At 40.0% G+C, this 26,389-nt stretch overlaps 1 protein-coding gene across 3 annotated transcripts in view; it reads left to right on the forward strand.

Moving 5' to 3' along the window:
- The window catches only part of gnal2 (guanine nucleotide binding protein (G protein), alpha activating activity polypeptide, olfactory type 2), a 46,915-nt gene continuing 20,526 nt past the window's right edge, over positions 1–26,389 (forward strand). Inside the window, exons 1-5 of one of the 3 annotated variants that reach the window (XM_072363914.1) lie at positions 1–789; positions 12,702–12,774; positions 14,111–14,165; positions 14,345–14,464; positions 20,253–20,350. In XM_072363914.1, coding sequence (XP_072220015.1) covers positions 288–789; positions 12,702–12,774; positions 14,111–14,165; positions 14,345–14,464; positions 20,253–20,350 — 848 coding nt within the window. In that variant the 5' untranslated portion in view covers positions 1–287. Of the gene's footprint in view, positions 790–11,649; positions 12,440–12,701; positions 12,775–14,110; positions 14,166–14,344; positions 14,465–20,252; positions 20,351–26,389 lie in introns of those variants that run through there. The other 2 variants (XM_072363915.1, XM_072363916.1) reach the window with 2 other exon arrangements.

Genomic DNA, 26,389 nt, shown 5'->3' on the forward strand with positions numbered 1-26,389 from the left:
CCAAGGCTGTGCTTTTGGTTACTTACGGTAAGGTGGACCCGCAGTGTCCACTAAAGGATCAGGTGATCCACTAACTACGAAGCGAAGGCTGACTGGGGAAAATGCAAAATGACATATAGCAAATGTCGGAGCATTATTCATTCACATTTCGGCTCAAATTCGGATTTAAATCGCACCACTGGAGCTCCAATGTAACTATGGCTCGTTAGGGCTGGTGGCGCATCTGCGATTTTTTTGATATTTTAATTTATGAGAAATCACATTCACAGACAAATATTGGTTTCAACATGGGGCTGTGCTACAGTTTGCGTCCCCGGCTCTTCGGGGACCTGAGCGGCTCTATCTCCAACGCCACCTCGGACTCGGACCAGCCTCCTGACTCCGCCGTGCCGACTCGCGCCGGGGGAGCTCGACAGGAGGACACCGGGGGATGCGGGGAGACTTCGTCGCTACGCGGCGGCGGTGGCGGCCTGGTGCGCCCCGGGGACCCTGCCAGGCTCTCGGCTGAGGTGCACCGCCGTGGAGACACCGGTACCGACAGTGTGCTCATTCAAAACGGGGGCGGCGGTGGCGGCGGAGGCGGCAGCGCTAAGGGCTCAGGAAAGGACCGCGGCCGACGGTTACAGCTGCTGCCAAAGACAAGCACCCAAAAGCAGAAAAACGGGGACAAATTGCCGGTGGAGGACAAGGAGGCCGAGAAGGATGCAAAGAAAGTCAGTAGGACCATCGACAAGGAGCTGAGGGAGCTCAAACGCCAGTATAAACAGACGCATCGGCTGCTCCTGCTCGGTAGGTTGTTTCCCCTCTGTTATTGTTGGAGTAGGAAAGTGTTTTATTAATAGAAACAAAAACCCACTCGCTTGTCCAGAAATTATATCACTGCTCTGGTGAGGCCTGTTTGCCACATCTGATGGCTTGGCTGTGAACACTACCCCCTGCGGCTGCCAATAACAAATGAAGAAGATGTACACTGATGGGTTTGTTATCCAGTTATTGGTGCATTTAGTCATTTTAAATAACCAACTAACGAAGGCTGTGAAAATTAACCAGAACACACCGGTATACACACAGATGCAGACCTCTTAGCTGGGGGCTATTTAGTCATGACTACCTTTCAACTACTATTAGAGTATTATGTAAGGGTGTGACATCTGTTCAGGGACAAAAAATTAAAAATAGAAACCAAAGATGTTTTGATTAACTGGCACATTGTAGTGGAATCAGATAAAGAAACTAGTGGCAGCATCGGGTCACAATTGAGGTGTTGCTTTTTTATTCCAACTGTGGATCATTTACAGTCTGTTATCTTTTTATTCTAAGAATAAGTAATCGCATAATGTGGTAGAAAAGAGGCTGTAATACAGTTGTGCTGCAGTGTAACATAAGTTCCGTTTAGTACACTTTGTACTCTATATGCAGACAACAAGTTGAAAGACTTCTGACAGTCGTATTACACAGTAGTAGTGTGAACTACGACCTCTTAGTGTTTGATTGTGAACTGTCCAGACCAAACAGCCTACAGCTTCTGGGCCACGACTGAGTAAGAGAAACCAAAGTTTAGAGTGCCCTTTAGTGAATTCTGACATGTGTCCAGGGACAACAGAAACAAACAGTACTGTTGCAGAGCTACAGTGAGTTTTCTCCATACGTAAATCTTCTTGTGTGGCACAGTATAGCAGAGTATAGTTTAACAGCTTCTGTTACGTGCAAAGACACCAACTGGCTCCTGAAACCCACAATAGAATGATAAATCATATTATGATACATAAGAAAAATAACCATTTGGCTGTTTTACACTTATGGTAATGGTTCAGTAAATGTGTGCTCGGCTTTATGTTACGACGTGACACGTTGTGGACTGTGATGGAGTGAAATCTGTGTAGGAATACACAGAATATAGACACAATGTAAGGTGTATTATAGTAATATAGAGACCATGAACCTGGACAAGTTTTTTTTCCCTGACAGTGTCGTACTCCATAAGAGTTTAAAGTGTAGCACCGTACAATAAAGGGATTCGCAGATAAGAACGACAGCAGTAAAGTGGTCTTTTAGCTAACCAGCTAACTGGTAGAATTAGTGAAAGGTACTTTGAACTGGTGATGTAGTCGAGGTTGTTGCCAGTAAACTGTGGATGCGTCTCCTTTAAAAAGAAGCTTTAAAAAAAAACAGCCATCATGTTTATCTCGTCGTGTTTGTATCTGGTTGATTGTTTTTCATATCTACTGTTTAGTTTCTTATGTGTCTTTATTTCATTTTGTTCTGTTTTCTTCTTACGCAGCACTTTTCTATTTGTGATAAGTGCTGTATGAATACATTTTACTGACTTAATACTTTGTCCTGTGACATAACAACATAGAGTCTTAGAGTCTAGCTAATGAAAACTTTGTTGTGATTCACTTTGACAACTACAGTAATTCAGTGAGTTAGAGCTCAGTTAGGTGTGTATGTAACACGTGTTTTCAGAGGCTATCCAGCTTTTTTCCGTTGTGCTTCTTCGTGTATGCTTACATAATCTTACATAATTTTATAGTTGAACATGCAGTGCATAGTGCTCTTTTTGGTAGAGTTGCACATTGTCAGTCGTTTCATTTTCTCAATGAATTGATATACAGCTTTGTAGCAGTATTTGTAGCATAATGTTGTATAGTTTAAAGCCTTAGAGGAAAAACTTAGGTGCCCATGTGCTTTTGCTCCCTCTTGTTCTTGTGGGCTTTGAATATTTCTGCCATCATTTAGCTCACTTCACACCAGCTGAGTAAACCTCCACCTATGGAAAAAAAAAAGAAAAAAGAAGCTTACTTTAGTACCTAAATGACCGCAAACTAGTAGCGATAGTTTTTACAGCTTCAGCTGGGGTCTGATATTATTCTCTTAATTATCTATCTATCTATCATATATCTATTGGATAACATAAGAGTATTTTTGGACTCATTTATGAGCAAGTTTTCCAGCTGTTGCCCTTATCAGTTTGACTGTGTTCATATAGATTACAGGGCTCATATCAATTTTAGTGGGTTATAGTTTATATTAGACTCTTCAGATATCAGTTGCATTCCAGTGTGTTCAGATGGAAATTATGTGTCCTGGTCTCTCTGGCTTTAATCCAAACTACAGAGCTAAATCTCACACCAGTCATTTAATTCACCTCTCCAGTTGCTTTTGACTGTTTACACAGAAACAGTTTATTCAGTGTCGTAATAATTTATATAGACTGAGTTTGTAAGTTGTGTACTTTCGCCACATATTCACTGGTAAATTATGCAACTGTGCTGTAAATGAAAGAAATGAACACGCTTATCTTTCAGTGGAGAAACTCTGGACCAGAGACGGACATTTAGTGTCGCCGCGGCTTCGACGCTGAGGAAAAGGATGTTTAAATATCGGCCCATTTTCAGTAAAAAGAGATCTCACTTTCTTTTGTCACTCTTGACGCTGCACTGCATGCATCTGCTTTACTATGAAAAGTGCAGTGCTTCTTTTCTCTGTATGATAAATGGCCACCAGTTTAATTTCCTGAGTAAACAACTCTCACTAATTACTCAGGAAGAAATGGCTCATCCTAATGAAGTCACAGAGGGAACTGTCATACATTCTTCTATGAGCTACTGTTGAACACTACTGTACACAGCATGTTTGACCCGTGTTACTGTCACAGCGTGTCATCATGGTTTGTGTGGCTCTCTTTGCCTCTATAGAGTCACACTTATTTCGGTACGCCTCAACACGAGCCACAGGCCACTTCTGGGTTTTCTTAAGAGGCCTTCAGGACTTTATGCCCTGCAGGACTCCTGTTGCATGCCAGAGAACCGAAGTGGTTTGTGTTCCTCTGAAAATGGACACCTTTCAAATAGTGTTACATTTCAAGGCAACGTATGCTAGTTAATCTGGGTCACTTTATCTGTTTGTATCTGTAATGACAGCCATAAGGAACAACATTTTTACCCAAAATGAGCTGCAATTGTCAGTTTGAACTAGTTTCATAATACTTATTGCCAACTAAAGTAAATCTTTGAACGTCAGATAAAGTTTTGCTTTCTCGCTGCGCTGAGGTTGACATTTTGTGACATGGTTACAAAATATGAATCAAAATTCAAAATTCAGGTTTGGTTTGAATGAAAATCCATGCGTAAGTAGTAAGATGTGACAGGGTTAATTTCGATGAGCTTTTGCTGTAAAAACAACAAAGATTACTTCTTGATGCTTCGGACATTCCTCTGAGTTTATTATTATATAGTAAAACAAGAGTAAAATTTATAGTGAAATTTTTTATATATTTAATCATTTTCTCATACTGGACAGATAGCCTATTCAAATTAGATGCAGTAAACTTGTAACATTTAACCTTTAATGCATCAGAGTAGAGTGTCCTGATTAAGGGATGTTTAGCTTTATAAGGGACTCAGTCAAAATTAAGTTTTTTTTCTTTATTCTTTAAGACATGGTGTGACTGCACAGCCTCAGCGGATTCAACAGTTTGATTCAGAGGGAAAATGTTATGGAAATTATCAGAAGATTTTCTGATCAAAAGAAAAGTTTGAATTTAAGTGAAAATGCGACAACTTTTCAAATAAGAATTTTTGATGTAGTTCTTGGTCATTTGTAATATTAAATGGGATACTTTGGATTTTGGAACACAATAGAAGAACAATCTTTGGCTCTTGACATGCATCACCTCCTATTTTATTAACCAAATTATCAATCAGTTTATTGACTTATTGAAATGATCGTCTGTTACGACACTGATTTATATCAGAAGTCAGTTTTATGGAAAGTCCCCAACTTGAGAGAACATTACTCAAGTATTAATTGCAATGCATGATGGGTTGTTGTAATCAAATTTGGACCCAGCTGCAAAGGTCAGTGGAGTTGAGATGCCATCAAAGGCAACTTGTAATTTTGCATTTTATTTTCAGGAGGCTCTGAACCTGACTTAAAAATCAAGTCTTTGATCAGTGAGTTATTACACGGGCTCCTGGGAGCACATTGGAATTTTTCAAGAATATTACTGTATTAACGTGGAGTAACAAACCTAATGTCAAGCACGTTTGAGCAGAGGAGAAATGGAATGATTTAGCATATTTTAATAGAGTTCCGTTAGACTTTATAATTGACTGCAGGAATACAAACATGGGAACTGCAAGGCTAGTTCCTATTCTTTCTTGGAGAGGAAGTTACTTTATTGTTTGGTCTTTTGGATCAGATTCTGCGCTGTCCTGTGATAGTATCTGTTGCAGCTTTCCTAGAAGTCCTTAACTGGCCACTATATATCTCAGTCATATCACCTCCATGAGCCTGAACAACAGGTTGCCTGCTGTGTTGTGCGTCTTTTTTCAAAATACTGAAATGAGGCAGCAAATAGGTCGCTGGAAGTCAGCGCTAACTGTCATGTTCTGTTTTATTGTTTGTTTGTTTGAGCCGCTGTCCTGCATGTGAAACCACATTTCGGAAACTCTTACTCATCTACAGAGGCACACAACACAGGCCTGCTGTCCCTCCTCTTTGAACACAAGTCGAATTGGGTGAACTTTGCTTCGGTTTAAATTAGTTTTATCATTGACCATTGCTGAACTTTGCTCGCCGAGTTCCCTGGTAATGTAATCACCGGCAAGAGGTACTGGAACATGAGTTATTGTCACATTTATGATACTGATAGCAGATGTGTGAATTGTCGTGAGGCTTGCATCAAAGGTAACCATGCCACACTTGAAGGACTTTGGATTAGACTTATTATCCAAGATTGCTTACTGTATAGTTTGTATTTTATCAAGAGCTTTGTTCCCTACGGAGTGCTGTAAAGTTCTCTCCAGCTTAAGGAAAAACATTTCAAGGAGGCTAAATTTAGGCTCGATATCATTTGGATGTGTGCCTCGTTTATACAGTACATGCTTCAGTTATAGCCTGGGCCAGTAAATAAGTGCCGAAGATTTATATTCAGGAAAGAACTCTTTCCAGTGCAAGTTATTATTAGATATGTTGTAAGAGTTCACTGGAGGTTATTATCTTTACCCAGCTAGAAAACCTGTGTTTGAAGGTATTGAATGGATGGATCACTCGGCCGCTCTGTACACTGTCTCTACACTGGCACTGTGTGAGAACTAAACTCCGATCACTGGAGGTGTGGTTGCTGTTTCGCTATATAAGTGTGTTGGTCTAAAAAATATGGGGGAAGAAGTCAATGTCAAAGTGTGAAATCAAACTTTAGTTATGATAAAGTAAGCGATCTGAATAGATCTTTAAAAACTGAGCATGCACACAACTGTCATTTTCATAAATCAAACTATCTGACCACTCATGTGTTTCCGTTCAGGAGTGTAGCTGCTGGACGGATGATTTCATCAACTGTACACCTCACCAAGTCAGTTTGCACTAGATGCTTTTAACATCAGTCCCACAGTTGCAAGTTTCATATCGAACCTCGTTTGGCTTTACAAACCACAACCCTGTCTCAAAAAAAGTTGTGAAGCTGTGACGAATAGAAAAATGAAATAAATAACAGAACTCAAGTCTGTATTTGAGTGACTGCAAAGACAACATCATAGATTTGAAAGATTAAAAGTTTTATTGGTTATATTTGGAAAATACGTGCTTAATTTTGACTTTTTTACTCTGTGTCGACAGAGTTAGGAAAGGATGATGTTTGACAAAATGCTGCATCTTCCAAAGTGTTTCCTCATACGAGCCCTGATGTCAGAGCTCAGCTGATACAGAGTGTGGAGAATTTGGTTTGGACTGTCTTACTGAAATCAACACCACCTTCCCAGGGAAGTGTGTTCTGGATGGGAGCACATGTCTCAAAACGTGTATATATTGTTTGGTAAAGTATTGGCTCAAGTTAAAAACTGCAACAGTGCACGTCAGTATCATCTCAGATACTGATTGATGGTCTCTCTCCTCGTTTTCACGGATCTGATTTGGATTCATCAGACCTCAGGACAGTTTTCTGCTCCACATGGGTCCATCTTACGCAGCTCAGGCCAAGATGAGGCGACAGTTCTGGATCTTGCTTGAATATGTTTTCTTTAAATGGTAAACTGCCCTGTGATGGACTGGTTCCTGTCCAGGGTGTACCCCGCCTCTCATCCGATGACCACTGGGATAGCCCCCCCCCACCCCCCGACCGGACCGACGGATTAAGGGGTATAGAATGGATGGATGGAGTTTTTTTGGGTTTTCTTTTTCTGTTTTTAAGCCTTATAAAACTTTTCTGCTGTTTTTTAAAAATATTTTGAGGGCAGTTAAATCTAAAGCAGCACATGTTCTTGTTTAAAATAAAATTAACTAAATTCCACAGCTTCAACATGTTAAATCATTGTCTTCCAATTATTTTCAAACAGATATATAGTCTAATTTATTTAAAAATGATTACCTTTTGTTATCAATTTTCTACACAGCATCTCAGCTTATATGTATTACATATTTAGCATACAATGCATAGTATATTTGTCTTCATTATAATGTTGCGTTGAAACATCCCTCCTTTAGCAGATGAATGTGAAAACTCAGTAAAGTGAACGTCAAATATCAAGTGAAGTTATGAGCAAAAACAATGTAAATGAAGGGAGAATTAAAATGAATAAGAGGATGCCACAGCAAGCTAAATATAAATTTAAGACAGTGCTTCCTTATAAGGACAATGATTTATGCAGCAAAACCTACTTGTGTATCATTCATAGCCAGCTGACAGTATCCCCAGTATACATGCAGTTCTCGGCCTGACCACTAGAGGGTGATGTGGATCAGTCACTCGTTTTGACCTTGCTTTTTAAGGTGGGGAAACAAGATTATTCTCTCTTTTGGTGACAGAGGTGCTCTGATAGTGGCTTTATTGTCACACAGGTATAGTCGGAAAGTCTGTGTTTTAGGGTGGATTTGCATGTTCCACTACTTCCACTCCAGGAAACTAGCATTTGCATTGTATTTGCCTCATAGAGATAATAATAGCATATTTTTTTATATCTTGTACAAACAGTCCTCCATGAGTTGTCTCGTGCTATTTAGTGACCTATGAGGGATTTTGATACATGCATACTGATTATTTCCGGTGAATTTCAAGGACCTGAATGCAACAGAGTTGTAGTGTTAGCCTTGCATCAGCTGAGGCAGGTCTGCCAATTTTAATCAAGTGCTCTTTAATGAACATAAAGACAGAGTCATTACTGCTACTGTCACCTACAAATAACACAGTGGTAGTCTCAGAGTAAAGTGATGCCTAATGAGAAGAGTTCATCTCTGACAAACCACACCACTTTTTTGCTTGAGAGGAAGTCACAGCAAGCTAAACATAAACACAACGGAGACAGGTTTTCTGTTTCCTTTACAAAAGGATGACTTTCACTACCAGAGTGCAGCTACTGCTACACAGGTCCTGTTTTTAGATGTGAAACTTTGACATATGTCATTGTAGGAAATGAAGATGATTTGTTTCTGTCTACAAGTGAAGTACTTACGAACTGAATGAAACTTTCAGGTGGACAGTCCTTCATATTGTGGTGGTGTATAGTTGAGGGCTGATCTATTTAGTAAGATTGGCAGGTAAATATTTATGAGTAAACAGGCAATTGCACAGAGCAATTATTTATCCTGAACATCTCTTTCTATTTGCTAAGGTGGGGCACACAGTATGCCAGGCAGGTGTGTTAACTGTGCTCCAAGCAAACATCACATTTAGACTGTGAGCTCATTTTGGAATTTCATACACTGTAAAATACACAAGGGCTATTTCTTTTCTTATTGCTGAAGGTATTATCAACATATTCTTGCGCTATGCTCTTTGGACTTTGTATTTTGTGGTTGGGTAGATTACGTCTTTATGGTGATGTAAAAGATCTAAATGACATTTTTATCTCCTTTGGTGTCACAGGCCTTTTGCAGAAGAATCATGCCCTGTGTGGATCTTGTGAGTTTAGGTTGTTGCTTGTATGATTTTTAAGTTTTGTTCTCTCCACAAAGGAAAAATTCGGGAATTAAGCTGGTATCTCCCAAATCCTTAAAGGGCAGGTGTCCCTCAGGCTGGAAACTGCAGGTCTTTAGAAACATTAAACAGCACTTGGTCTTTTACTGTTTCTACTGCAATAGTGAAATATACTGTTTTAATTTACACAGGTAAATGCAGAAATATTATAATCAATATTACTTGGGTAAATATAGAAATTTATCAGGAAAAAGTAGTTTATGCACCAGAAAGACTCAGTAATACCTAAATTTGTAAGAAGTGATTTACTGTTGTTTCTGGTGGTTGGAAGTTGATTTAAATGACTTAATTTAGCGTATTTTGTATGTCTTTTTGAAATATTTGGAAGTGTAAAGTAGGATTGAATTAAACACAACCCAATTACTCCAAGCTCAATGTTTTAAAGTACTTTATATTTTCATTTCAGTTTCTTTTAAATTAGTTCCAGTAAGAGAGGTTTACTTCTGCTGTAGTATTATTTTTAAGTAGCTGTATGTGAGTTTTTCGACCTATAGCATGTCATAGTTGAGCAGTATGAGCAATTTGCTGTACTCTGCATATACATATGGTGACATACTTCACACTAAACTGCCTAACAATATATAATATGGTTCAAACCAGCTCCACCACCAGCTGCAACAGTAAACATCTGTCTGTATCTTAATGCATCAGTAATATTATTTCATTTACACACCCTATAAGGGGCATTTCTTCTTTCACAGATAACACGTCAGGGTTGTTTCTTGAATGATGGAGTAATTTTAACTGAATGATACTGCTACTTATACTCACTGGTACAGTGCAGTTTAGAAGTAACTCTGTATGATGAATTAATGTTGTAGAGTGAAAAAGCCTTCTTGTGGAATATGTAAGAAAGTTAAAATGTGATGTAACATCAAACGGAGATATTCAGATGAAGTGCAAAATCTTCAGAATTGTCCCAAATTGCTGTGCGTGTGTACACGGACTTGCTGTACTACACTGGAGTACATTGTAGTTGTGTTATATATGTTTTTGTATCATTCGTGTTATTTGTTTAATGTGAACTTACTGAATTACTTAATATACAGTTTTAATTCTCTTGTACTTTTCTAAATTTCTGTGTCAAAGTGTATGTTTCATTCTTAAGATTTTACTTTTTTTTATTGTATACATACTATTTACTATACACATTAATTATTTTCTTCCAAAACATATACTATCACATATAAATGAACGATTGTTATAGACGAAAGTGCAACATTCAAAATGCTTCTTTCACGTTAGTAACTGCAAAGTCTCTTAGGACATTAATTCAGCTCTTCTACTTTAGTGCAGAAAATGTACATTTTTCTGCTATTAATCATAGATTTTTTTCAGTTTTTACATGACTATATTTACTTGATTACTTTAATTACTCTGCTTATGTAGATTAGTCATAACAAATGTAACATTTGAATCAAAATCCATCAGTTTTGGTTCAGATAACACTGCATTAACGCTCATGGGGAAATTTAAACCTGCCCTGCACTGTATAAAGCAGGGTTCTCAAAGTATGAGACAATAAACTTATAGGAGATGCCTATAGGATCATAGCTGTGTTGTTTAATCCCATACACACTACGCAGGCGAGCCAGTAAAACCACATATTGCTGTTTTACACATCAAGACTACGTTAAATGAATAAATAGTCACAGTAAAATTCCCCCAGAACTAGTGTGTCTGCGTTTTAAAACACATCACATCCATTTATATTATTCTTTTAATAGCTAATGTCATAATTCCTCACCTCCATTCACTGACGCTCCACTAAAAAAAGCTTGGAGCTCCTCTGGAGAGGCCTGTCTCACACATTCAAAAACTTCTGGCTGTAAAACCGTGGTCACATTAATGTTTCAGTCATTTAAATCCAGTGATAAGATATACACTGTAGCGAAATGCTACATGAGAAGTACTTTAAGTGTATTAGCATGCTGGTACTTTCTAACATTCTGATCTTTTACTTCAGAAAGATTTTGAAGGCAGGACTTGTAACATAGTATTCCTACTCTGTTGTATTTCTACTTGTATTGGTATTTATTCAGCCTCTAAGGGCAAACCAGTTAAGCTGTTGTTGTTATTTCACTTTTCTTTCAAATCCTTTACTTAAGTAAGCACAGCAACACTACAAATACTTAAACACACACAAAGAAATGTTGTTTTGGAACAGAACTTGTATTATTGTTGCATGAAGGCCTACATGTGGAAGCCAAATGGCTGTTTTAGAGAAAGTTTGAAATACTTTATATAAAGTGGAGTTGTTTGATATTACAGTTATTAAAAAAAACAGCATGTGTTTGGAAGGTGAAACCTGAAGTATTAAGTCAGATTATATGAAAAATATTCGAGTAAAATACCTCCAAATTGGTTTTAGGAACAGTATTTAAAGTATAATGTCACCTGTGGATATTTCCTGTAAATAAATAAACTGCAAATACTATTGATCAAACAAAATATCTATAATATGACAGGAACCATTTTGTACAAGGACTACACAAGTAGCCTACATTTATTTAACGTATTTTACATAGGTTTACAGACTTTAATGTTTAGAGAGATTAGCGCTACTATAAAATGTTGCCAGACCTGTATTTAAAAGCAGGTAAAACCCAGTGCACACACGGATACTGTAACTGGGTTGCCAGTTTGGTGTCAGGGCCATCTCACAGACAAGAAGCCAACAAGTAGAGAGACCCAGCCCCTCTTGCAAAGCAGCACAGAGGCGTCCGGGCTTCCACCCCTTTGGCTGATTAGTTTGATACCGGGATAGCGAAGGACTAAATCGGGAATGGCTCCTCTCTCTTTACCACTCAAGTTGGTAAATGGTATTTGAGCTAGGTTTGTTAATGTTACAGTTTAACGCAGGTTTGTTTTCCACCTCCACGGTCTACGGCTACTTCCTGGTGCCACAGAGAGAGGCAGTGCTGAGTTAAAGAGACAGAAATACTGATATAAATTCAGATAGAAAAAAAAAAGAAAAAACACTGAGAGAGGAGAGGGGCTGGAGACGCGATAGGAACATTTGACTGGATTCCCAGAAATTGAAATCCCCCCTCTCTCTTCTTATTTATGTCTATTTTTTGATATTTCTTCGTAGAAGCGAGTCGTTATTCTTCGTCGGTTTGGATGACGGTTGGCTGCGGCTGAAGCGGAATTGTAACGGGGAACATATTCCTCCCTCCGACGGAGAAGCCTCGCAGAGATTTTGTTTTTCCCTTTTTATTTTACAGTAGACATATTCTGGTGTTATTCTTTAAGCCACGATATCATCCCGGGTGTCATTTTTCTATTTTTTACGATTCCACAAGGAAGGGTTAGGGCGACGGAAGATGGGTTGTTTGGGCAACAGCAAGACTGAAGATCAACGCATCGACGAAAAGGCACAGCGAGAAGCTAATAAAAAGATAGAAAAACAGCTGCAAAAGGAAAGACAAGCGTATAAAGCCACACACAGGCTCCTATTACTGGGTAAGGCTGATTTGTATGTGATGGCTATCTGAAATGTAAGCTAACCGTAATCCCTTTCGTTTACCGAACACGTAGCCCCATTTGACAGCGCTTGCAATAATATGTCATGGGGGTGGATATTGATGGAAGCGAAGCTCCAGAGCCTACAATTAACTGGCTTCGTTTCCTAAACATTTTTTGGGGGTTTTACGCTAACCAGGATGTCCCCGTTTGTGGTCATTTTGGTGATATTTTGGTGTATTTTTCTGGTGTGTTTTCGAAGGTGCGGGAGAGTCCGGAAAAAGCACCATTGTGAAGCAGATGAGGATTCTACACGTCAACGGCTTCAACGCTGAGTGAGTGCTATTCAATATGCTTATTAAATAGCAACATTAACGGCTCAAAATAACGCTATTGCCTATTTTTACGGCTTCCCTCATAATGAATAACACTGTCGAGGCCAGAGTACAGCCTGTGAATGGATTTTCCCCAGGCACTGCAGCGCCTGTTGGGCCCAGTATCCCATGCAAAGCAGCTAATATCTCCTTTTCTCCTCCTTTTTGTGTGCAGTTATCAGTCATATGTGAGGATGTCAGTTTCACACAGATGGCAAATAATTCACTGTTTCCTGTCTCATGTGAGAGAGTGAAAGGCTGTGATCGACACAGGCCTATTGATGATTTGTTTTGCTGCAAGGCCTTGCATGGCATTGATCTTAACAGTGGTCTGTTTTAAACAGGCCTAGAACATGTCAGAGTCATATAACTGTATGAAAATCCTCTTAATTTATATGCATTCAAAGCATTTATTCAGGGGAGGCAGTATCACAAAGGATATAAGGTATCATCTTGCAGGTTTAAAATAATAATAAAAAAAACCTTTACATGTAGATTTTATCCGCTTTCATGGAGCCTGACTTCCAAACTTTTGTTTAAGATACTGTGCAACGTTGTGTTTATGATCAATTTGTGAAAGATGCTGAGCATGAAGAACTTGCTTAGGCAGGTTGCAAGGATCCAGCTGCTAACTTCCACACATGAGATCTATAAATCCAAAGATTAGTTTATGTCTTCCTGGTTTAGCTATGAACCAGAATTGGGGGGGGGGGGGTGAAAGAAACCTAACTTTTTCAAAGTAGAGCACATTGAAGCCAAGCACGTATCGTTCTGTGGACTGAATAGTGGTTTGACAAACAAAGCAAACAGCCTATGAGTGTGTGGCCGCTGCAGTGAACACTGTGGGATATAAAAGGCTGATATTAAAAAAAATCCATATATATATATATAAACATGTTCTGACCTTTACTGAAAAAAGCCAAACAGCTGTACATCTTAAATTATGCTTGGCAATTACTTCCTTAAAGTTACACTCGAAAATCTAACCATATATTTGGACTAATATGCATTAAAAGCTGCAGTACCTCTATATGTCCAGCAGGAAAATCACATCTAGACATCACTACAAAGTAAGATTTAATAGATAACTAGTTGGATGGGGTTTCCTCCTGGAGTCACCTTGACGATCATGAGTCGTCTTCATAAACAGACCCCCTTCGCCTGTATGTAAATTGCGTTACGTCGCAGTTTAACCCGACCCTACCTTGTTCATAATTTGACGGTAGAGCTATCGTAATTTGCCACGGCAGACGTTTACATAATCGCCACCTCGCTCTTCTGTTCTGTCCCCATGCAGAGAAAAGAAACAGAAAGTCCAAGATATCCGGAAAAACGTGAAGGATGCCATAGTGGTGAGTTTCATTTGCATCACCTACCAAAATGTGCTCAGTGACTCAGATGTTACACTGAATTCCACAGCAATCCCATTTCAGTGATTATTATACAGGCTTACCATCAGTTTATATTTTTCTCTATTCATCCCACTTAATGCTTTTTTTTCTCTCTCTCTCCTGCAAACTCTGCTTTGTAGACTATAGTGTCTGCGATGAGCACTTTAATACCCCCAGTCCCTCTAGCCAATCCGGAGGACCAATTCAGAATCGAATACATCAAAAGCATAGCACCACTCTCTGATTTTGACTATTCACAGGTAAGACATTTTTATAAAGTTCCTGTTGGTGTGTGTGTTTTGTGTGCTAAATATGCACATTTTTATCTTTTGAACGTGTGGGTGTTATGGCATGTGAGGGTATGGCTTTTCTCTTTTAAAGAATGGTATGTTTAGATCTTGGTGATATAGCTCATTTGTTTTCAGCTGTAATTTAGTTTCAGCAGACCCACCGCTGCCTTTCTCCCTTATTTCTCAGCTTTTTTTGTTTGTTTGTTGTAGGTTTCTGTTTTTAAAAGCCACGGCTAACATGTTATATCTTTGCTTTGGAGGATATGAAGTTCAGAATTGGTAACTTGTGGTTGTTGAAGGCTTGAATCCCCCATTGAGGCTGGAGCTTGTGCACTATATGTGGATTTGAATGCAAGTTGGGGCACATGGGACTGTTTTCAGTGTGTGATCAGCCATTCAATAGCACGAGGTCATGTGTTGGAAATGTAGATAATGTTTTACATAATTCTGAAAGTCTTCCTTGTTTGACACTGGTTGTGCAGCACCACAAAGCAGAAATGACAAACTGATACTGAGCTATAGATAGACTCGTGGAAGTTTGACCATTTTGATTTGTGTACTTTTATTCGAGCCAAACGGAAGTTTTAACACCCTATTTCGTGTGAAGGAAACACAGGGTTGATCTCTCATTTGGTGCGCTGAAGTTGTTTGATAACTTTTAGAAGGAAGAAACGTTCCAGCTTCTCCAGAGGGAGTTATGGACAGAAAATGTCTCCTTTTGACTTTTGCAAACTGTGATTCAGCTAAAACTATTGATAAAGGAAAGTTAATAGAGTATGTGGAATATTTGAGCTCTTTCTTTAGATTTTAAGACGTAAAGTGCTGTTGTTTCTGCACTACCACCTTACATCTTAGCATGTTGTTTCCCAGCTTCTCTCTCAACAGCTTTATTTAACTCTGCATCACAAGAGTAACCATTAGAAGCAGTTTGGTGTTAATTTCCTTGCAGAGCTGCGGTGGCTTGCGCTGCTGTGATGTGTTGTGTGAGGGCCGGGGCCATGGGGGGAGCCGGCGTTGAGTTCCCAGGCCTGGCCAAGGCAAAGGGAACAACATGGCTCTGTTTTGAGCGTCTGCGCTTGTCATCGGTCTCCGGCTTCACTTGTGCCGTCAGTGTCACCACTACATTGTCACTTAGTGCCACCAGGCATGATATCCAATACATCAGCACAGGAACACGGCCAATCAGTAACCTGTGGCTTTCATCTGTTGGCGCCGTTTTGAAATGTGCAAGGATATTTTGCCGGTAAAATTCTGGACGGATGATGTCATGTTTTGTGATAAGGTGTTAGAGTGGATAAGAGGGAGCAGACAATGTGAAACTCTGTAGATTTAACTGAATGTCTTACTGTGTAAAGTATGTGGATGGAGATTTTCAGCAGTGGATTGTCACGTACCAAAATTACCTTTTGTCCAGAGCTGCAGCTGTTTCAGTTGTTGGTTCTCAATTGATCTGTTTAAAGTACTGTGTTGGACATGTGTCTGAGTCTGTGACATGTCAGGAAAAAGTAAAGAACTGTGTGATAGAGAGAAAGTGATGTAAGCTGTTCTCTCTTTCTTTTAACGTACGTTACTGTCCTACGTTGTGAAGTGAAGCTTTGGGTGTCCAGATATTTTACAGTTCATGGTCTGAAATCAAAATGGCATGAAATATCTTCTTGGTCTGCTTTTTGGCGTGATTCGTCACACAGCTCAGCAGTTGGGATATGCCATCAAACAACCTACCATCCCGTTTTCAGATAGCAGATGATGGGTGGATATTTCATTAAAAGTTTCATACAGTTTCAGAGAGCTTCTTTCCCTGTGTGCCATATGTACATTCACATGCTTGTTTTGATGGCCTTTATAAAGACAGCTTCCCTTTCAGAAACTTTTTCCTACAGTTATTGGCATAACAGTAAACCCATGAAAACCGAAAGCACCGATGCAAACTGGCATATATGCAAATGGAAACAAATGCCACTGCTGTAGCAACATTAGCCACTCAGCGGTGTCAGTCAGCTGAAGTGAAGCAAATTCAAATGAGCCTCGGCCCCGTTTAGCACCATGTTGTTTCTCTCAGACATGTTGGCTACACATGTAATGCCCTCCTGTTACTGCCGAAACGACTGTAACTGAGTATGATTTGAAACCTGTTCATGTTTCTTATGTATAGCCTAAACAGGAGGGCCCGGATTAGTCCCACAAAAGTTTGTTCTCTCATTTGAAATTGCCTGTTGCAAGTTTACACGATCATCTGCAATTATTGCTTTCATTTAGGAAATTTGGCCCCGTGTTTCCAACTACATTTGTCCAGTGTAACACCTTTTTGTAGCATTCCTTTGTTGTTAACTTGTTAGGGATTTCCTCATGTGGAACATTTTGAGTCCTAGAAGTTTGTTTTTCCTCTAATTGATCACTTGAGGATACCTGAAGTGGGCCAAAGGGTGGCATGGAGGGCTGATCCGTATTTGGATCCATGTTATGAAAGATGAACAGCCGCTCGCTTCCTCCTTTTCCTTTTTTATCTTTCTTCTTCAGCTTAATATGTCTGTAATCTTTAACTGAAATAACCCATGAAAGTCATGTCTTGTCATGTCGGGTGACTGTTATCTAACAGTGATAAACTATTCAAGTCCAATAAATGGGACGATGGTGGTTTCTTGAGCAGCTAACAGGTGGTCTGGTTGGCTGTTTATGGAAGGTTTTCAAGGTTATTGGCAGTTTCTGTACATTTAAGTTCAAAGGTCTTTGCAGAAACGCAACTCTTGAGACAGAAGATGCAGGCCATTTGCTCCACAGCATTGTTTAGATAAGTTGAATGAGATGTAGGCCATTTTGTTCTGTGTCAGCTTGACCTATATGATTCAATTGACATTACATCACAAACTTTACTTGATTAAACTCAGGCTGAGCTGAGAGTTGGTTCTAGCAGAGAGCACAGGAAAATCAGCATCTCATGGCTTTAGATGAAAGAAGGAGTGCAAACAGACTGAGAAGACATAGGAAAGAGTTTCAGAGAGGGAGAGAAGAGAAAAAAAGAAGTTGCATTAAAGCAAATTCCCTCCTGGTCTCTTTCTGTGTTATCAGTTCCTCTGTAGGGCACTGCAGCACACACTACATTTATTCAAAGGCCCAGTGTCACACGCCTCTGTGGAAAAGAGCCCTGAGGACCATACTTGCCCCCCCCCACCTGCCCCTTCCACCCTCTACTCCTCATCCTCGCTCCACCAAGCCTCAACCAGCCCAGTCGGGCCCTTCTTTAGGGCTTCGAGCCCCTCGATGTCTGCTGGTGTATAAATCTTGTAAGACCTGCACTATTAGCAGCAGAGTGCAATCAGTGATGTTGAATCTTGCTGATATTAGCCGAGGTGGGTGTTAAAATTTCACTGCAACTGGAGGGGAAGCAAATACAGGCAAGAAAGCAAATATAGCCCCATTTGTTTGTTAATCTTGACTTTGGCACTGCAGGTAAACGCTTCATTGCAGGTAACTGAACTACGGTCGTATTGTATGATTGTGTAGTATACTTTAGTATAATATATGACACGATGGCATGAAAGTGTTTAGGTTACTCCTAATTTTTGCCTGAAGCGTAGCAGTCAAATGCGTATTAATGTGTTTTTATGAGGCTCGTAATGGCTGGATCAGTGGATTTTCTCCATGTTGAACTTAATCACCGGATCTGCCGAGAGGAGATCTCCCGGAGCATGTGAACATTTATCAGCCTCCTTCCCCCTCTCTCTGGTTCGGGGCTACTTTCACCCTCTCTCCCCAGTCGGAGTGCAGAGCCAGTGCTGAGTGCAGTGAGTCATGTGGTGGTGCCAGGGTAGAGGAGGAGCCCATCTGAAAGACGTGTTCACAGGAGGCGACGTGGGATGTTAGCCCAGTCATCGTTGTTTAGGGCATACAGAGAGTCCTGGGAAATGTCTTAAAGTCATTGATGAGATGAGTTCCCCTCATAATGCTCTTCTTTGTCCAGTAACAGGAAGTCAGCTGAAGCACTAAAACTATGTATAGTCACTTTCAGCATTGTGCCTATGGATGAGTTTTGCACAGCAGGAGTGTAGGTTGTATCTGTATATTTTAGGGGATGTAAAGAACTTTTTTAATGACTTTATCAGCTTTTTTATGGTGTAACTAGGCTGTAAATTAGATTCTTAATGTGTCTTCATATTTTAGAAAAGGAAACACTGTGGGGCATACACATTTTATCTAAGAGTGATATGACTTTAAAAAAAACAATGGCATGCTGGTTCTTTCAGAGAAACACTATAAAACTACAAAATTATGTGTGTGTATATGAATATATATATATATATATATATGAATATATATATAAAATTGAGTTTACTAGATATGAAGCTTAAAAAAAAGTGTAGTTCTGTAGTTTATTGTCATGTTGGTGCAGCGTGTCCCGAACAGGTGGTTAACAAGCTGGGATCTGATTGGTTTGATTAGATATGACAAATTCTTGAGAAGCTTTGCACAGTCTCAGACTTGTTGCTATTTAACTGGAAATCATACCTGTTGAGCAAGATATTCTGCTACCTCTGCTCCTGTTCGTCATGATGCTTTCTTGTTCTTTGGACTATGTTACCAACACTTGAACAAAGATGTTGGCTCAGGCTGAAGTCTGTGTGTGCAGAACAAACTGGAAATAACTTTAAGTCTGGTGCTTGGGGTAGCTCATCGTTCCCTCTTTTTTAAAAAAAAAAAAAAAAAAAAAAAAAAAAAAGGATATAAAACAGTTTTGTTAGGTTATTTTAGCTTTCCACACAACTCTCGTTAAGGGTCATATTTTGAATGTGGCTGTGTTTGCATCTCCGGACTCACCTGGATACAGCATCACAATGTGCAAAAGGGCCCGTAGAAGTGGAACATCGATTGAAAGGCAAGGTGATCAGTGAATAAACTCTCAGACAGTAAAGTTCTGTCATTGAAAATTATATCATTCGGTAGGAAACAATACCATTTGGCCAGTCTTGTTCATCAATAATTAAAAATTAACCACCTGTTTTGTTAAAATACTGTTTAAAGGAAGAATGCGCCTTAATTCTACTCTGTCCTTTCAGCAGTCTAGTTTGTGAAAGTGACTGTGTGTGTGTTTGGTTATTTTGAAGCAGCCTGGTGTCATTTCCAGGTGATTTATTGAAGGCATACATGGTGGATGATCATGTGCGATGGCAGTACGTCTTGGTGCAGCACTTCTGCATTCAGAGGCTGCAGATTTCTCAACATGTCAGCCCTGCTGCTTTCAGGTGTCCGCAGGAGTTTGATGAATTGAAGGAACAACTTTCTGTACTGTATAAACCTTCTGTGGATACAACAGATAATTTTACATTGAATGTTTCTTTGTATCATTTCAACACTTTTACTGGTTGGAGCCGAGTTTAAATGATTTACATCATTATTCGTAGCATTTATAGGTTATTGTTAGTGGTAGCAGGTTGGTGTGCACCAGAAGCAGAGGACTGGTTCTGAAACTGCTCTTTGCATCAAAATGCCTGATTTAAATTAACTTCCTATCTACTTTCTCTTCTTCCTCCAACTTTGCAGCGAGTCCTCGCTCAGCAAAGCAAATTTATAATGACAGGAAGTTACCAAAATTTTGAAATGCTGCTTGTGCTGTTTTTCCTATTTTAATATTAATTAATTTTTGTAGACTTTTGTGGTCGTGAAGTGAAATTCGGGTTGTTAGTTGCACACGTGGTACACCTAACTAGTTTTATTATGTGTTGTTGGTTATTAATGTGATTTATTTTTTCTTCTTCTTCCACAGGAGTTCTTTGATCACGCAAAGAAGCTGTGGGACGATGAAGGAGTGAAAGCATGCTTTGAGAGGTCCAATGAATACCAGCTCATCGACTGCGCACAATAGTGAGTTAAGACTTTAAAAAAACACATTTTTTGCCTCATGATATTCAGCTTTAACGTGCCCATGTCTCAGCTCTGAGACCCAAAGAATAGGAAGTCAGCCGTTTAACTCTTGCACCCTACAAGTTATAGTTCTACCCATGTTTTGTTTGTCCTCTTTGTGTCCTGTTTGAGGTGAAAGCTATGCGGTGTGTGCTGGTGTCAGGTCATATGTGAATATGGCTGACATATGTTTACTCTGGGTGTGGCAGGTCGAGCAACAATTGTAGTTGTCCTCTGGAAAAATTCTACATATATCTCCTCACGCCATCGTGTTTGACATATCTCCATGGCAATATGCAAAAGCCCGATCTGACCTGCACTGAAATGTCAGTGTCGATTTCATTGGAACTATTTTATTGATGCAAAAATAGTCAGTAAAAACTGTAATGACAATGTAATGATGCTTTAGCTAAAGCCAGTTTAGTTTTTCGGTAGGTTACGGTTGACAAAATCTATGTGGGTCATGATTTCAGTTTGCCTATCATCTGTGTTGAGGTTTTCTTAATACAATTGCTCTTTAGATACTGCAGTTGGGAAATACTGATAACCGCTGTGTGGCAAGGTGCAGGCATTGATGACTCTTTGCATGGAAGGCTCCTGCAGGACCTTGGACACAGTGGAAGGCCCCTCTGTTGCCTGTAAAAGGAAGTTTAGATATGCAAAGTGGCCCACTGATTATAGTGCTCTTCTTCTGCTTCCCCTCTTGATTCACATGTAAATATGAGGACATGTACAGTGTACATGTGCGCAGGCTCAGGAGGGGCAGCCCACTGAAAGTTGTCCCCTCCTATACCAAAGGTTGGCTCACTTTATCTCCGAGGGTTCGGTCAAAGGCACATTTTATCAGTAACTGGGTATATTGGCTGGTTGCTGCCTACTTTGTGAGCCTGTGTTTTATGGATGGAGTATATGATTGTTTTAATGATTTCGTTGCTTCCAGACAAGCATTTCTGCACCTATTTTTCTCTCTCTCAGTATCTTCAATCCCCCCTAACATAAATTTGACTTCTGGTCAACTCTTCCCTGGTTGTGGTGCCTGTAAGCAGCTGCCATAGAAAGGAGAGAGAAAGTCAGGTGATGGTTGGAAAGTCACATGAATCTGTAAGGTGGAGCTGATACAATCCAGAGCCTGTGTTTGTCTTTGCTAGTCAGAGTCATTCAGTGTTTTTGCACAATATGTAGGGGAAAAAAAGCATGTTGGGTTTTATTTTAAGTCCGTATTCCAGTATCACGATGACATCATGTAATATTGTGGTATCGTAAACATTTCAAACCTTTTATTACTTCCTCGTTGCTACTCAGTAAATGCGGTGGTCTTCTGAATGTTGAAATCTGCTCCATATTATGACTAAAATCACTTTTATCAGTGCTTGAGCAGCTCGCTGGAACACTGATAACACAGTTGTCCTGTGACATGAGTAAACATTAACACAGTAAAATTAAGACAATGAAAGGCATGCAGTATTTCACTTTGGTAGCAGTTCAAATGTGACTTTTCTTCTGTGTGCACTGATTTTGAACTCTGCTGCTCTGCTGTTGCTTTTCATACCTTTCAGAGTCTAAAGTAATGCCAAAAAACCGAGGCTTCAGTCATCATTTGATTTATTTTTTTTTTTGTTTTGTTTTTCCTCTTTCCTGCCCTTCTTGCTATCCTCCTATCACTACCTCTCTGGCCATTACATCACAGTTCCTGATTGGTTAAGGGCTGGTGGGCAGTTTTTGTGTTTAGTCAGACAAAAACGTTCAGTTTTATTTGTTCATAATGATTATAAGTTAGAGCTTTGTGTCAAATCGGCTCATAAATTGAGGATTGTTTTGCGCTTAAATGGCATTTAGTGTTGTTTTACTATCTGTTGTTGTGCTCTGTGCTGTGTGTTTCTGTGTGTAATTTAGCTCCATTATTTCCCTGAAAATAACATGAAAAGATCTAAATACTAAAATGCTTGTATTAGTCTGTCCGTCTGGAGAATTTGTTTACACTGATGTCTGGAAATTGTCAGACTGCATGGCCTTTCCCTCACTTCTTCTTCTCTCAGTTTTAACCTGTGAATGAACTCTGAGGATGGAGGGCATTCACAGATACTGTGTCCTACCTGGCAGCAGACCTGTCTGTGTCTAAAGAACCACACATGCACAGGACATGTATTGTTGTTACGACCGCTCACCGACACTAACTGGAAACAGTGGCAGACAGCTTCAGCAGCCAACTAGGTTAAAAGGAAGGGAGCAAAGTTCATCATACTGGACATACTATATCAAAGCAAATGTATTTTTGACTGTGAGAGTCTGTCAGTAATCTGGGCCTTATTATTTGTCAGCACCAGCTACTTTGAGCCTCGTGTAATCCTGGACTGAGCTTTTACTATGCACATGATTTCCCTTTTTGTGTTGAATTTCTATTTATCTGTGTTTGTGTAGTAGGATCCGTGAATATGAGCGGATTTGAGCATGAATGCGATGGGACTGCTTTCGGTCACTCAGACTAAGTGGAAGAGGAAGTTTGCTGGTGTAAGAGGAGCGGATTGGCAGTCAGAAGCTTTACATGTTACCAGTCAAAAAGCGATCTCGCTGGACAAATTTTTGTTAGATGTGTGTCAAATTAAGATTTGGTGCAGACAGATGATATATCTCTGCCTTTTCATCTGGGTTGTCCTTCACAGACCTTGTTCCACTGCAGATATTTTTTCCAGCAGGCCTAACCCTGGCTGGCCCATTGGATAGAGGCACAGGAAATAAGTACGGGCCGATGGCGAGAGCTTGTTATGCCAAAGAGCATGTCCATATCGATGCTTTTGGAATCCTGTCACCCATCGATCCGCCCTCTGCATTGCACATTTATACGTTTTAAGAGCACAGATATGTGTCTGCCAGTTGATTGATTATGAGCTATTTTCAGCTGCGACAGGCTAGTTCCATTGCAATGCCTTGGTTGTGTCAACGGCAAAATCAAACACTTTTCACACGCAAATCTGAACTCCGGGCCTGGTCCCAGGAAGCTCCCTCTGGTTGGCGTTCTCAGGAAGTGTCGGCTGGGATGCCAGGCTGCAGCAGCAGGGAGTGGGCCGGAGGAGAGCTGCACTGGATGGTCATGGTGCTGGAGTCAGGGAGTGTTACGGAAGAAATTAGGCTATGAAACAGCTGAGCGACACAGCTGGGGGTTTAATCCTGCAGTGAGAATGAGGAAGAGTTGATGCCAGGTCATATATAGGCGCATGTTTGGGCTGGAGCTTGCCTTGAAATGTTATTTTCCTGAGTATGAGTTACGCATCTCAGCCTCCCTCTGGTCACTTTGTGTCAAAAGACCACAAATCTGTGGAGGTATTTCATGACAGTTTCATGAATCTGATAGTGATGTTATTTAATAAATGGTATAATATCTCCATCCTGTAAACATTACAATTAAATGTAAACTTTGTCATGATAACTTGAAAAATGATTTTCCTAATCAACAAAAGTCACTTTGGATATTTTCACAAGATCAGGCTGTTGATTGTTAAGTCAAATAAAAAAAAAAAAAATAAATATATCAGTATGTTGTCGCTTAACCTTTAAGCCTTTAAAGATATTATCTCTACATCATGTGGACTCCTGCTGGAATTTAATTAGCAGCAACTTTTTTTACATGCAAAACTTTGCAGTTTTGAGCATTTAGGAGGTCCGAAGTAACATAAGTCCTTTTTAGAATGTTTTCTAATGTAATTTTAACAGATTTTCTTACTGATTTATTTTTTTTAAACCTCTTGATTATGAAAATGTATATTAGAATACAACACAGCCATGACTAATTGCCACTGATCAGGTAATCTGTTGGAGTTTAGCTTTTCTAAGAACAAATATATCAGACACGATACAAATTATCAGCTAATTTACAGACGATTGACTAATTGATTTAGTGACCTTGCGCTGTAAAGGGTGTCTGGACGCTCTGGTCAGGGGTAGGTATGTGCTTATGTTTGCATCACCAGAGCAGCATTATACTGCCATACAGATGCACACACAGCTGTGGAAACCTCAGACTTCGAGCTGTTCTTACACTACTTTCTGTTGACGTCTCATTTGCTGCAAACCAGTTAATTAAAAAGTGCCTAATTCTTATCTCTTCAGAAGGTGCGCTTCAACTTGACAATTTCATGGAAACATGGCTAGTGACAAAAATAGAAGCTTCCGGTAGCAAGTAGCTCCGGACATTTTCACACAGCCTTTCCTCAAATTCAGCTTGCGTTTTCATCTTCCAGCGCACGCCACGACAAATTGGAGAGTACATGGACTTCCACACAGATCCTTCATGCCCCCTCTGATGATATGCTACTCTTACCTTAGCGGGCCTTTGCACACTCACCACAAGGAAATTATAACACAGAATTCACACATAGTTTTTTGGGATTACATTTTTGACGCATGTGTCAAAATCCATCCGTCATCCTGAACTCAGATTATAAACCCAGCAGCCAAAACCTTGAAACCACTGATAGAAGATGCTCAAAACATTTATCATTTTGTTTTTTGTTAGGGTCTAAACTGTAAATGTGGATGTATACTGTGCCACATATTGTTGACATCACCAGCCTCCCCCAGCAGGACAAAGCACCACTCCACAATGGAAAAACTGCTCTCAGGAAAAGTTTGAGGAGTAGGAGAAAGAGCCTTAGGCATTGATTTGGCCTCCAGACATTGATCCAACTGAGAATCTATGTGATGTGCCTTAACCTGCCTGATCCATGGAGGCCGCACCCCACAAACCACAGAACCCAAAGAATATGCTGCCAGACACCAAAGGACATCCTTAGCTGTGTCCATGCCCCAAAGGGTCAGAGCTGTTTTGCTGCTTGTTGTGGACTTCCGCAACATTAGTCTGGGGTTTTTAATGTAGATTATGCAGGTTTAAACTAAAAGTTGATGTATCGTAAATGTGAGGAGCGTTAGGTTAGAATGTAGTCTTGTGAAGATGATCGGCCGCTGGCATGGGAGAGGTTTCCCATCATCCCGGCGAGTTCTGGAGATTCGGCTATGCTGTGTATAGATGCATATATTTCAGCATGGGTCTAGTTCTGGGCCTAGGCTGCGACTGGTGTTGGGGCTGGGGTTCAGTGCTGGTCACGGGACCCTGTCACCAGCCTGGGGGCCACTGACACAGTCATCTGGGGCAGTAAAGTGCTAAGAATGGTGAGCATTGTCAGCCATTCCCAGCCCCTGAAGGGCTTACAGAAACAGAGGGGCTACGCTTCACAAACAGTGGCTCTCCTCAATAAGGAGCCTCTTCTGTTCACGGAAAAGCCCGAGAGAGTGATATTTATACACTGGCTGCATGTCACTGCCGCTTTTTTATGTCACCAGTAAGTAGCTCCAATACTTAATGTTTTAGCGGGTTTGATCTGCAGCGTATAATGCCAAAGGATGAGTGTGACTGTGACTGTCTCCGAGCTCTGAGTGTTTCTTACATGTCTAAACTCATCTGTTTATTCATATTTCTGCTTCAAAATGTAATAACATTTTCCTGATCGCTTATTTCAAACGTCTCACACGGTGATAGAATTCATCATATTATTTTATTCGCCATTTTGGTGTCTTACCAGTACGACATTGAGGCGTTTGAAGCTATTCCTGACCTGTGTCTGTTATGTCTGAGGCTGGGTCCGGTGGTGTGGACTGTCTGGCCACTCAAAAGACTGATGAGAGAGAAAAACAATGAGGAAGAGGAGCATTTAATTAGCCAAAATGATGACTTTCCCATCTTTGCTCTGCATGTACCTAAGTTAGGACTTTCACACAAAGTGTGTTGTTATCAAGCTAAAAAAAACAGCCTGAATTATTTAAATTGGTGTCAAATCGCTTCCCTTTCTTGAAAATTCAGCCTCTTTTTTTTTTTCTTTTAGCCTTCTAGTGACACAAAAAATTATGTTAACACTTATATTTACTATAGCAAAAAACAACTGAAACAATAAAACCTGGATTCTTTCGTCATGAAACGGATAATAAAAGGCCCTAATCCAGATTAACAAA

This window comes from Leuresthes tenuis, unplaced genomic scaffold (assembly GCF_036924035.1).
Source record: "Leuresthes tenuis unplaced genomic scaffold, fLeuTen1.0.hap1 SCAF_14, whole genome shotgun sequence".
NCBI classification, from domain to species: Eukaryota; Metazoa; Chordata; class Actinopteri; order Atheriniformes; family Atherinopsidae; genus Leuresthes; species Leuresthes tenuis.